Here is a 14,426-nt window from a genome sequence, read left to right as displayed (position 1 = left end):
TTTCAAAAGTGGTCGTTAGGTTTTGGTGTTTTATATTTGAACACCCAACTTAGGATTCTCTGGGTCTCATTTTCAGAGATGCTGCACACCCACAACTGCAACTGAAATTAATGGAGAGCTGCCAGTGCTCAGCACCTATGAAAATCAGGCCCCCAAATTACTGTGAACTAGACACTCGAGAACTGAAACACTCAAAATCAGTGGCTTCTTTTGGAAATGGTTGCTGAAGAGCTCCAGAAATCATCTGGCATCTGAGTCATCAAAACACAGAGAAAGAAATTCTAGCTGGTTCCATAACAATCATCGCAATAGATCATGTTCACTCAAAGTCATGGCTGGGAAGAAACTATTCCTCGTGAGATGCAAATGCTTGCAACCCATTCCCTTTCTGCTCTCGTAAGCACTCTAGCAGGAATTTCAAATCCTTTGGAGGGAAGCTATAGAATAGGTTGCACTTTGGAATTAAAAAATGGGGCAGGTTGGTGTTTTCCACGTGCTGAATGAAGTCATCCAGCACTCTGAGAAAACAGGAGGCAATGTCAGAAGGTTTCCAGTCTGAGTCCTCTTTCCACTGTGTCAGAGTGTGGAAAAAGGACGTCTTTGCATAGTAAGAGCACAGGTGACTTAGTTGCCTGGGATAATTTTTCTTCAGGTCCTTAAAAAGGCTCTTCAGCAGCCGGATACATATTTTCCTATATATAGCAGAGGGAGAAGTAAATGTATTCATAATCATGATTATTTATCATTATTCCTGTTTAACCACATTATAGCACCTTGCAGGGGACCTGGTGCTTTACAGAATATAGTATTGGACATTTAAAAAGTTTCTAATTGCGGGTATTTCTGTTGTGCTACATTTCAAACAGACTGGGCCAAATTCTGATCTCGGTTACACTGACCTCAATGCTACTCAGATTTACACCGGTGTAAGTGACAGCAGAACTTACATCCAGTACATTGCTCCTGATGCATCCTAGAGGGTGAGACTGAAATATGGTTGCTAGGAAGAAAAGATACAAGAGTATGTGTAATATCCTTTCTGACTCAGAGCCCAGGTCAACTCCCATTAAAGTCAATGAGAGTCTTTCCATTGATTTTAATGGGAGTACGATCAGGCCTTGTGAGTTCCAGGTTGTATTTGGGAGAGTTTGTAGTGGAACCCTCAATCTAAGGGTAACATTGACTCAGTCTGGGAATGTAAATCACACTATGCCACCTGTATGTCCAACCAAAAAAAAAGGGGGCATTTTGAATACTCAGTACTCAAAGCAAACAATTCAGTAACCAGCTACAGAATAATTTTTTTCAAGGAATCATTTTAAATAACAAGTAAATCCGAGAAAATAATACTCCATCCATGAACAATTCATGAACAGAAAAGGAGGTAAAATTTGTAGAATAAATTGTTTGTTATGAATTATTTGCCCTGTTCTAGTATGGATTTTGATTCCACTTGTACTAATGCAAGGGGGCAGGTGTTCTATATCCAGCTGACCTAGCCCTTGATCCCCAGGCTTACATACCTGCAGCACTTGGTATGATGAGATTCACAGCAGGTTTTAGTGTTGCCATGGTTATTCAAAATCTCCTTTTCAATATGAGAGAAAGAAATTCTCCAGACCTCTGCAATGTAGAACAACATTACATAGCCATCATACTGCTCTCAAGGTGTGAGTAGACATCAATGGCATTGCCTAAATCTAGATCCTCAAATTAAAGCTACTTAAATATTGAAAAGGTATTTAAAGATTAAAATTTAAAGTTATTGCTGCTGTTTTCTTAAAAAACAAATTAGTGTATGAAATACTGGGTGAAAGAGAGGAGAAGGTTTGGCTGTATGTCCTTTTACAAATTCACAGATTCCAAGGCTAGAAGGGACCACTGTGATCATCTAGTCTAATCTGCTACACAACCCAGGCCATAGAACTTTACCAAAATAATTCCTAGAGCAGATCTTTTACAGAAAACACCCAATCTTGATTTAAAAAATGATCAGTGATGTAGAATCCACTACAACCCTTGGTACATTGTTCCAATGGTTTAATTACCTTCACTGTTAAAAAGTATGCTTTATTTCCAGTCTGAATTTGTCTAGCTTCACCTTCCAGTTACACCTTTCTCGGCTAGACTGACGTGAGCCCATTATTAAATTTTTGTTCCCCATGTAGTACTGTCATAAACAGATAGCTAAAGGTTAATGTTCTTTTACCTGTAAAGGGTTAACATAGGGAACCTGAAACACCTGACCAGAGGACCAATCAGGAAATAAGACTTTTTCAAATCTGGGTGGAGGGAAGTTTTGGGTGTGAGTTCTTTGTTCTTTGTCTTGTGTCTGTGCCCTATCGGCTATGAGAGTGATTTTTCTGTCTCCTGGCTTTCTAATCTTCTGTTTCCAAGTTGTAAGTACAAAGATAGTAAGACAATAGGTTTATATTTTTTTTTGGTATTTACATGTGTGTAGTTGCTGGAATGTTTTGAATTGTATTCTTTTTGGATAAGGCTGTCATAACATTTTTTCCCAGATCTGGACCTTTGCGTCCAAAATATGGGTGTTAGCATGAAAACCTCCAAGCTTAGTTACCAGCTTGGACCTGGTAAAGCTGCCACCAGCCAGGAATTATACAGTGCCTAGCTCACTGTGGTCTCCCCAAAACCTTCCCTGGGGGACCCCCAGACTCAGATGCCTTGAGTCCTACAACAAAGGGAAATAACACCCTCCCCTTTGTTTCCTGGTTACTTCCTCCCAGGCTCCCCTCCCTGGATGACCCTAGGAGATTCCCTGCTTCCAGTCCTGGAAACACAAGTACCAAGAGATCTAATCTCTCTTCCCCCTTACCCAGAGGGTATGCAAAGTCAGGCTTAGTAAATCTAACACAAAGAGATTTTCCCCCTGACTTCTTCCTCCCACCAGTTCACTGGTGAGCTGCAGACTCAATTCCCTGGAGTCCCCACTAAAGAAGAACTCCAACAGGTCTTAAAAAGAAAGCTTTATATAAAAAAGAAAGAAAAAGACATTATAAATAGTCTCTGTATAACAGTGAAAATATACAGGGTCAATTGCTTAAAGGGAAAAAATGAATAAACAGCCTTATCCAAAAAGAATACAATGCAAAACACTCCAGCAACTACATACATGTAAATATAAAAAAAAAATATAAACCTATTGTCTTACTACCTTTGTACTTACAACTTGGAAACAGAAGATTAGAAAGCCAGGAGATAGAAAAATCACTCTCATAGCCAAGAGGGCACAGACACAAGACAAAGAACTCACACCCAAAACTTCCCTCCACCCAGATTTGAAAAAGTCTTGTTTCCTGATTGGTCCTCTGGTCAGGTGTTTCGGGTTCCCTGTGTTAACTCTTTACAGGTAAAAGAACATTAACCCTTAGCTATCTGTTTATGACACGCTCCCCAAATTGCAGACAGTGGGGAACCTCACTGGCGGCGATTTCCTCCTAGAACTTTAAAATAAACAGATTAATACAACACATGCACCTTTATATATACCACTAAGTATATAACTAATAGACTTTTACATTTTAAGAACACTTTTTAACTACTGGATTCTGGGAAACTCTCACGGGAGAGATATCAGCTACTTTGTTAGAAGCTCCTGAAATGTGGAAGAGGTGAACCTCTCCACAACCCTGGAATGTCTGCAGCGGCAACAAATCAAGGAGCTGTGCACTAGCTTCGCCCCATTGTTCTCAGCCACCCCAGGACGGACTGAACGGGCATATCACTCCATTGACACACGTAATGCTCACCCAGTTAGAACCCCACCCTACCGAGTGTCTCCTCATGCCCAAGCTGCTATAGAACGGGAGCTCCACAACATGCTACAGATGGGTATAATCCGCTCATCTACCAGTGCATGGGCATCTCCAGTGGTTCTGGTACCCAAACCAGATGGGGAAATACGCTTTTGCGTGGACTACCGTAAGCTAAATGCAGTAACTATCCAATGCCACGCACTGATGAGCTATTGGAGAAGTTGGGACGGGCCCAGTTCATCTCTACAATAGACTTAACCAAGGGGTACTGGCAAGTACCGCTAGATGAACCTGCCAAGGAAAGGTCAGCATTCGTCACCCATGCGGAGGTGTATGAATTTAATGTCCTTCCTTTCGGGCTGCGAAATGCACCCGCCACTTTCCAGAGGCTGGTAGATGGTCTACTAGCAGGACTGGGCGAATATGCAGTTGCCTACCTCGATGATGTGGCCATTTTTTCAGACTCCTGGCCCGAACACCTACTACACCTGGAAAAGGTCTTTGAGAGCATCAGGCAGGCCGGACTAACTGTTAAGGCCAAAAAGTGTCAAATAGGCCAAAACAGAGTAACTTACCTGGGACACCAAGGTGGGTCGAAGAACCATAAACCCCCTACAGGCCAAAGTGGATGCTATCCAAAGTGGCCTGTCCCAAAGTCAAAGAAACAGGTCCAATCCTTCTTAAGCTTGGCCGGGTATTACAGGCGATTTGTATCACACTACAGCCAAATCGCTGCCCCACTGACCGACCTGACCAAAAAGACCCAGCCAAATGCAGTTAAGGGGACTGAGGAGTGTCAAAAGGCCTTTACCCAACTTAAGGCGATGCTCATGTCTGACCCTGTGCTAATGGCCCCGGACTTTGACAAGCCATTCCTAGTAACCACAGATGCATCTGAGCGTGGTATAGGAGCAGTTCTCATGCAGGAAGCAACAGATCACAACTTCCATCCTGTCGAGTTTCTCAGCAAAAAACTGTCTGAGAGGGAAAGTCACTGGTCAGTCAGTGAAAAGGAATGCTATGCCATTGTGTACGCCCTGGAAAAGCTACGCACATATGTTTGGGGATGGCGGTTCCAGCTACAAACTGACCATGCTGCGCTAAAGTGGCTTCATACTGCCAAGGGGAACAACAAGAAACTTCTTCGTTGGAGTTTAGCTCTCCAACACTCTAATTGAATCACTCCTTAGCCTTCTCTTTGTTAAAATGAACAGATTAAACTCCTTGAGCCTGTGGCTATAAGACATGTTTTCTAATACTTTAATCATTCTCCTAGCTCTTCTCTGAACCTCTCTAAATTATCAAAATTGATATAACTCACAGAGGGCATTTTTCTTAGATTTGAAATAAGATCTTGGAAATATCACAGACTGAGTGGGCTCCAGACTTTACGGTGGACAGCAGGACCAGGCAGGTCTCCCAGCTCCAGGGCAGATTTTGGTTCTGTAGTTTTTTGAATCCCTTCCATGAGCAGAAAACTTGTAAACTCTATCTCAATTTCAGCTCCGTAACAGAGAAGTCTGCTGAGGTGGATAGAGTTTGTTAGGAAAGGTATTAAATTACCTTTGTCATCGTGCCCACGTGGCTGCTTGGCAACAAAATAAAATGGGTTATTCCTCAGCTTGGTTTTCTTCCCCAGCCATTTTTCAACATCCTTCCCTACCCCACATGAATCAGGCCAGGGGGGTGAGATTTCCAGAGCAGGAACAAGATCAATAGACACGACCTCATCACCTTTGTCATCCAGCATCACAACAGTTGCTGCTGGGCTGTTCTGTTTCTTCCTGCTTAGCTTCATTTTCCACCCTGGGGAAGGCACTGGGGAACCAATAGGCAAACAAAGAGTTAGACTGTGGAGCTCAAAAACAGAGGATATCAAGCAGAACTGATTGATTTTAGAATCTCCAATTCAATATCCAGCAACCACATCTACGCAAATCCACCAAGGGATTTCTAGACTATGAAAGCCACAACTTTCCTCAGGATGATGGAGATCTGTAATATTCACAGTGTCACTTGAATAGGCCCAGGCAGTGCAGCGCTTTAGTTCTATAATCACTTCCAGAGATAAACGTTCAGCTCCCGACTCATTAATGTATTTAATGCTCTCATCTGAGACTCTGTTAGAGCACATCACTATATAGAATGATAGAATTTACTTCCCTATTCCTATGCAATATTCCCCTGCTTATACATCCAAGAATCACATTAGTCCTTTTAGCCACAGCATCACATTGGGAGTTCTTGTTTAACTGCTTATCTACGAGGGTCCTTAAATCCTTTTCTGGGTCACACCTTGCCAGGATAGAGAACCCCATCCTATACATGTAACCTGCATTCTTTGTTCCAAGGTCTGTATGACCTTGTATTTGGCTGTATTAAAATGCACGTTGGTCAAGCAATCCCACCTTACGCAGTGATCGAGATTGCTCTGTATAACTGACCTGGCCTTAACATGGTTTACTGCTCCAGCAATGTTTGTATCATCTGGAAATTTTACAAGCAATGATTTTATATTTTCTTCCAAATCATTTATTAATAATATTGGCCCAATGACAGGTCCCTGTGGAATTCCACTAAAATGACTTTTTGGATGATGATTCCCCATTTAGAATAACTTTTTGAAATCCATCAGTTAGCCAGTTTTTAATTGATTTATTATGTGCTATATTAATTTTGTATAGTGCTGAATTTTAATCAGAATGTCAGGAAGTACTAAATCAAATTCTTTAGAAGTCTAAGCATATTACATCAATACAGTTACCCTTATCAACCAAACTGGTAATCTCATCAAAAACAATATCACATTTGCTTTACTAGACATAGAATAGTGGTATAGGTGGCTTTGCAGGTGAAGTTTACCCAGTGCATGGCTCAAGGCAGTGCTTTTCCACCCCATACTTTCATATCCACTACATTCATTCACAATTTTATCTACTTAATAATATTAATGGTGGGCAAAGTTGCTCACAGCCCACATGCAGAAAAGGTTGATCAGGAATATCTGGAAACTAGCAGTCAAAGGCACTTGCTTACCTTTGTAGGATGATGCAATGAACTGACTGACAAGTTTCCTGAATTCCTCCAGGACTTTCACAGGCGACACGGTATTCCCATCCTCCAGCAGGAAAGGTTTGGGGAAGCTCCGGGACTGCCTCAGTAAAGTAACCTTGTAGTAGAGCCCATTCCAGTCATCCACCTCTGTGTACCGATAGCTTCGAACTGGCAGAGCCAGCATCACATCAAACTCATCTGGGTGATCAATCTGTTGGAAAGGTTTCATCGTTAGAGGCGGTACAACTGAATAACTGTGCAAGCAGCAGCATTATAGGGAGGACAGAATCCTGGCCACTCGTTTGCTGTTGTGGCAGATTGGGCTCTCCCCACTATTTCACATTAGCATCCTGAGCTTTTCCATAGAACATATCAGGGAAGGATTCTGATGGCTGTAGATAGTGCTGGTCAACTTATCCACAAGGAATAATGGCCTGAGGTTTGGCACCTTTCTGCTGTACCAATCCTGGGGGCTGCCAGGGGCCAGTTCAGCCCCCTGCATAAGTTAGCAGCTCAATGCTAGGCTGGTTTGCAACAGCTCCCTAGGAGCTGTTATGCCAGTGGAGACTGCCAAAGCACCATGAACTCTGGCTACACCCCCATCCACCCCTCCTACTCCAGCATATTTCTGAGATGCCCCCTTATAGGGTGGGGTGGGTGTCATAGAGATGACTACACTGACTCTGTACCAGCCAAAGAGTCTCTCATGCTCGGAAAATCCTCAGCTGCCCAGCTAGGGAAGCTTTAAGTCACCTCTTGGTCACCAGAATGCAGGAGCTGATATTGGTGATTCAATAAGTGATTCTTCTCCAAGTTAGCACTAAACCATTACTTTAATGTGATGCGTGGGTCACCATGCTGCTTGACTTGCCATTTCAGTCCTGAACAAATGTGGTCATTAAAGGTCCCATGTCACTTTTTGCAAGCGTTAGGACATTTGACATGATATTCTGGCCTAATCCCAATCATGCTAATTACAACTGTCATTCTAAAGGCTCCCTGTACTTATGGATATAGCTTTCCTTCACTTCCACACTATTTCTATGTAATACAGTTGTGTATACAGCCTGTGTGTATAGCTCTGTATATAGACAGCTAGAACCTCAGGCTTATGAAAATGAATGAAATATGAATATAAACTGACCTCAATAAAGCACAAGCACTATAAGCATCTGGACAGTGAACTGAATTCACTACTTAGGACCAGATTCTACTACTCTAACTCAGCATGATAAATGACTCCAGCAGTGGTCCCATTGACTATTCACTGATCAAAGAGACTTCTTGAGGATTAAAGTGCTACTCAGAGTGAGTAAGAATATCAGATTCTTGCTCTTAGGAAACTGGATAGAAAGCTATAAGTATGGGCAAATACAGTTATACCCTTGCAATCCCTGAAAATCACCACAGTGACGGACAATATATAAAACATGCTGTGGTGAAGGTTGCTATATAAAAACTACAACAATGTTAGGCACTATAGAAAAACCTTGGATAAATGGGCATAGCTGAGGGCAGGAACTGGCCATATCAGCCGAAAAGCAGTGAATTCCCAGACTGAATGCTAGACCTGTCTTTCCTTTGTGTTAGTCCTGCTGGATAAAATGACAGCATTGTGATCCCAATTCATGATGCTATTAGGACAGTTAGCAGAGAATTACTCACTTTCACAAACTCATAGTAGCTGCCTGTCGTCAACTTGGTCACCTTCTTAAAGTAGGGCTTCTCTGGACACTCCTTCAGGTAGCTAATGAATGGGTCAATGAACCCATTAAATATTCCAGCAGCCTTGGTTATCTCCTCTTGTTTCAGAGTGAGGGCTTTTGCCCTCTTTTTAATGCGAAGAACATCTTGGCTTGGCATGGCGAGAGCAGCGGCTGCCATCTCTGAGCTCTCACATAGGTCAGCAGAGGCGGACCTGGAATAGAGTTGTCCGAGGTGTCCTACAAGGGAACATTTAAGAAAGGACAAAAACCAAAGGCCAAGAGACAAGATATGTTCTGGCTTTTCCAAAATATACCCTCTCTGAGGTGCTGAGAACCCTCAGCTCCCACTGCCTTGAATGGAGGTAGAGGCAATGCAGCACCTTGGAAAAGTCCCAGCACCTTGCAGGATTGAGTCTCAGATCTCTTAGGTTTAGTGTTGCCTTCACTGCGCTATAGAAGAGATCAGAGTTCCAAGCAAGTTTGTAGTGCTGCCTCCTGGTCCCTAGCTAAACCAATGGCTCCTGATTATCCAATGTATTCAGATGTTTCCCGAGCTCCTTGGATAATCATGTCCTTCTATTGTGCAGACATTTGTCAATTACCACTAGAGCTCCTTGGGTTTTTTTAAAGATGTTGAAGCAGATAAATAAGGACTAGAGTAATGAAATATATCATCCACACATTATCCCTTCAGTATATGCAACCTACTGACACGGTTCAGAATTAATTTACATGATAGATGCCTCTACCTCAGCCTGAAACAAAACTGGTCTGAATGGCATTCCCTGTCACGAGGTGCTGCACCTTGGTTACTTATTCCAGATAAATGATATTACAAAAACATTCTCCAGAGTCCAACATCCACCTTCATCTCCAGTGTTGTGTCTGGTTCTTTCCTAGAACAAGAGCAGCAACAATGAAAATATCCAGATGCCTGAGCCAACAGAAAGTTCTTTATTATTTCTCCATTGCACACACTCTGCCAGTGGGAAGAAAACATGATGTTCATTTAGCATGGCCAGGGTTACTGTAACAGTAATCTCACCCACCAAAGCTGTGTCTTCTTGATAATCCAAGATCCTCAACCCAAGAGGGAAACTCAACTGAGGGAGACAGAAGAGTAACTTGCACCATCTGTTGGAAATCCACTAGCTAAAGCTCCAGGAATGATCCCCTCCTGTTATTATTCTAATGGGGATAATAACACTCCCGTAACTCACAGGGATGTTGTGAAAATAAATGCATTAAAGATTGTGAGATGCTCAGATACTACTGTAATGTGGGGAGGGCATACAAGTATCTAAAGTAGGGAGCCATCATGTTAGGTGCTGTATGGACACATAACAGGTAGACTTCCCCGGCTCTTGCAGACTAGGTTAATGAAAAGGTTGACAGGTAATGTAGCAAACTGAAAAGGTAAAATAGCAAAGAAAACAAACATATTTTATGTAGGAGGAAGTAGATCTGGTTGAAATATTTTGAAGAAAAATGTATTGTGGTGGTGGGTTGTGGTTGTTGGATGTGTGGGTGGCAGGTTGTTTGCTGGTAGTTGTCTTTGTTGGTGGTTGTTGAAAAACAGCCTTTTTCAAAATTGGAAATTTTCATAACAGTTCCCCCCCAAAATTATGATTTCTTCTATATGAAAAATGTAGCCTTTATGGTCTTCTGGTTTTTTGGTTTTTTGCTTTCTCCTCTCTCCTCCACCCCTCAACCCCACTTTCCAGTGTAAAATGAATTTTAAAAAGCGTGGGGAGAATAAGGGAGGGAAAGTGGGGAGCTTTGTAAATGAGAATGTTGAGTATAACTTTTCACTGGACAAATTTGAATAAACAAAGAATCACTCCTTTTTGAAACCTGAGGAATGAAAATAACTTGAAATTTTTCAGTGACATTTTCTTTCCAGTTTTTGACAATTTTTTGTCATAAGTAGTCTCAGCTTACCACTGCCCACTATATAGAAGGGGCTTATTTTACTCCTACTTTTTCATCCTCTTTGTTTGACTCACCCATCTGCTGCATCTTGTCATAGACCTGTATAGTGAGCTCTCTGGGACAAGAGCTATCTTGTTACTTGCCTGTAGGGCATCTAACACAATAGGATCATGGCCCTTGATTGGGCACTCCCAGTAATAGTAATAACAACAGGAAGGGATAACATAATCATAGCACATACCAAAAGGTTTTGATTCGCCTCCTTAGGGTGAAAAAATATGGTGTGACTGTGACGCTCTCCTAGATTACTCATCGAACCAGCAATTGCTTGCACCAACCTGCAGATTCTCTCCTTCTTTGGGTAGATCCAGTCTGCTTGAGGTGTGGGCAGTGCGCAGAGAGCTGCTCTGGGGCTGATGGAGACAGAATAGCTGCCTTTTCGGAGCCTTCTATCCCCTCCTCACCCTGTGCTCCTTTGCCTCTCCCTCCTCTGGCTGTTCTCTGAGGAGTCTTTCTTTCCTTCTCACATTCAGGAGCCCGGTTACTTTGCTTGCTCTGGCTTTTGGCTGGCATTGTTTCAAGCACCTCAGATGTGGCTCCTAAAGAATTTCCATGGTCTTAGCTTTATTGCTAGTAACAAACACATGTATCGATTCTTTTGTCTTTACATAGAGAAAGTTACAAGTCATTGCAGATGCATTTCAGAATTCCCTGTGATCCTTTATGCAGTATCAAGCTAAAAGCAGATCTATTATCTCAGTATAATGACAATAATAATTAATCATTAATAAGCTTGGCTTTTCTACAAACATTAATGAATGAAGTCTGGCTAATGCCATGTGAGGCGTATAAGTAGTGGGGCAGATCTGTGATCAGCTGGGCTTTCGTGTTTATCTCTATGGACACTTGGAACTTCATGGCGAAGCAGGTGCAAAACTCAGATGCTGCAAGTGCACAGAGCCTGCAAACATGAGCTATGAGCACGTCTCCATTACTTCAACATAAAAACCATGGAAAACACATTTTAAAAAAAAACATGGAAAGCCTCTAGAAGTGTAACTGTCACTAGTGGGGAGAGGAGGCACAAAAAGTTGGGAAAGGGCTATAAATAGGGCTGGTTGAAAATTTTCCATTGAAGCTGTTTTTCAATGGAAATTGAGTGTTTTGATCAAATGAAATTTTCAACAGAAATTCCAATTTTTTCTTGAGAAGCCCAAAATGGAAACATTTTCAGTTGCTGCTTTGTTGTGGTTTGGTTTGTGGAAAAATGTTCCATAAAAAATTCTGATGATGGGGTTTTTTTGTTTGCTTGTTTTTGTATCTTTTTTTTCATTTTCATCAAAATTTTCCATGGAGAAAAACAGATACAAATATTTTTTGACCCACTATAGTTAAAAATGCAGAACCAAAAATGGTCCAATATTTAAAAAAAAAATCTAGATAAAAAGATGTACATTTGTTTGATTTATTTGAAGTGGAGCACAAGCTGCAGCATTTCTAAATGAGCTTTAATAACAAGCACCCAGATGAAATGAGATGAACTAACCTCCAGATTCATCTATTGGTTTTGCAGAACCAGCCTTGCTCAGCTGTAGACAGGTCTTTGAGGACTGCTGTGAGCACTCTGAGTCTTGAGTACTTGGAGCCTCTGGTGCCCTCAACTTTCTTCCAGATGTGGTGACTGCAAATTCTATTGCTTGTGACACAGACTGAGTATCCATAACTCCTGAGTTTTCTGTCCCCTCATCAGCTTTTGAGTTTCTGCCTCTACTCTCCTCAGCTTTTCTCCGAGGAACTTTTCCCTGTTTGGTTCTTGCAGAAGGAATTGGTTTAGACATTTTAAGTGTGGTCCCCAAAAATTTTCAAATAACTTCTCCAGTGTTAATTCTGATTGCAGCTTTTTCCTTGGAAAAAATACATTCCATGATTATTACTCCTTTTAAAAAGCAAATCTCAGCTCATTCCAGACACACCATGGTGTCTCTTGCTTTCCCCACAATTTCCCCTACACACACACACACACACACACACTATATGTTCCCTTTAGGAGGTATTTTTCTCGTCTCCCTATCCTCTTCATGGTCCCTTGAGGGTGAAAGCAGCAAGGAATAAAATGTTTGTGACGAGCCATTTATACCCATTCACACTACTCACCCTGTATGCCTCATCCTTACCTTCTGGTCAGTGCTTTTGGAGAATAGCTGTGTCTAGAACTGAAGAGTCTTACAGTCTCAGGTATCTGCTATTTTCCTTCCTTGAAGTGATATTATGTTTACAGTTTACAGCATACAGACACGATATCTTTCCACTTCGCTCCCTTCTCACTCCATCTCTCCAGGCCACACCCACAAGCTAATGCTATTTCCCAGATCTTTCATGAGGCTTGAGTAAGAAACGAAAGTTTCCAGAGATAATTACTTGGCACAGAGTTGATATCATATTGGTTGAGCTAGGAGTGGTGTCCTGTATGTAGAAAATGGGGATGAAAATATCTCTCAGGGTGTTGAGGATTAATTGGTTAATGCATTATGTATGCAACACTTTGGCAATGTAAAGCACTATTAAGTGCTAAGTTGTTTATTATGATCATCTTCCTCATCCATGATGCTATGGCTGCAGAACTGGCTGTGCAATGATGTCGCAAATTTCTAAAATCTCTCTCAATCTCCATTTATATCATGCTGATCACCAAGGAGTCTGAGCACCTCAAATCAAATCCCAACTGCAAAATAGAATATGTGAAAGAAAAATGCTTTCCTATCTCAGTTCCACATCTGAAGGGCCCAATCCTGTGTGGTGCAGAGAACCTTCAAGTCTCCTCATGCTGTGATATTACCCGGTTCCCCTGATTTAAGATGGTTGCCCATTAAGTCAGCTGTGATTAATTTGCACTAGGCATGTGACACTGACATGTGACAGTAGGCAACCAATCTGGCAGCATCACATCATCAACTGAACATACAAGTCATTTTAATTAATCTTGATGCTTATGTGTGAGGGTTTGATGGGGAGGTTTGCTGGTGATGAGGATCTCTATGAAGGGATTTGTCATTGCTTTCATATTCCCTCCCAATTATGTGATAACTGAAATATACAGTAATGTAACAGCCTTTAAATGAAAGACTTTAGTTGTGTTTGGTATATTTTATACTGTATCTTTACGAGATGTATAAGATCATCAGCATCATATTCCATTGTCCTGCAGCGGCTCAAAAGCGTGGGTGCCATCCTCAGGGCAGACTGTTAGGAACAGCGTACAAACCCCAAACAGGTTGTAAGGTCTATCTTTAGATTTCACCAACTAAATATTAAGTGACATCTTTGTGGTAGATGGTCCCTTACAGCATGGATCACAGTAATATTCAGTTTACTCCCTGTCCCAGAGGACCAGTCACTTACCCCAGGTCAATTGCACCTTAGATCTCATACCAGAGACAACTCTTGTCGCCAGTCCTATAATAAAGTATCTAAAGATTCATCAAAAAGGAAAAAGAGTTATTTACAAGGTCAGAGCAGGAAAACATATATACTCACAAATGAGTTAATCTTAAATTCCAAGAAGTAATAGGAGCTTCTAATAAGCAAGATCTATATGTCCTTTAGGGCTAACCCAGGCTAAATACAGGGAATCTCTTGCTTATGTCTAGAAAACCTTACCTTCGAGAGTGCAAGCAACAAAAAGATACAGTTCTCCTTGTTAGGAGTTTTTAATCTCTTGCCTCCCTTCTACTTTAAGTTAACAAACTCAGCTAATGGGAGGAATTCACTTGCACATCTCTTCAAGGATGGGGGAGAGCAATCAGCAGTCCTTTTCGATGTTCCACAATAGTTCATCTAGTGTCAACTGGCCTTCCTTGTTGAGTAGGACACAACATCTTCTGTTGGAGGCCAGCATTTCACACTAAGTAATGTCTCTCTCCTGTCTAGTGATTTACTATTTACAGAGGCTTACAATGCA

At 41.6% G+C, this 14,426-nt stretch overlaps 1 protein-coding gene across 1 annotated transcript; it reads right to left on the bottom strand.

Moving 5' to 3' along the window:
- Nucleotides 1–346: 346 nt before the first annotated feature.
- Nucleotides 347–12,306, bottom strand: LOC127052407 (cyclic GMP-AMP synthase-like). Its single transcript, XM_050956003.1, has 6 exons — nt 12,015–12,306; nt 8,502–8,773; nt 6,813–7,041; nt 5,340–5,594; nt 1,524–1,623; nt 347–692 (listed from the first exon to the last, which is right to left on the bottom strand). Exons 1-6 carry the CDS (start codon nt 12,304–12,306, stop codon nt 347–349), a joined length of 1,494 nt encoding a protein of 497 aa, XP_050811960.1.
- Between the last annotated feature and the right edge of the window lie 2,120 nt (nt 12,307–14,426).

The sequence above is a fragment of the Gopherus flavomarginatus genome, chromosome 5 (assembly GCF_025201925.1).
Source record: "Gopherus flavomarginatus isolate rGopFla2 chromosome 5, rGopFla2.mat.asm, whole genome shotgun sequence".
Lineage (NCBI taxonomy): Eukaryota > Metazoa > Chordata > Testudines > Testudinidae > Gopherus > Gopherus flavomarginatus.
The sequence above is the reverse complement of the archived record's forward strand: the minus strand, read 5'-3'. Positions and strand labels throughout refer to the sequence as shown.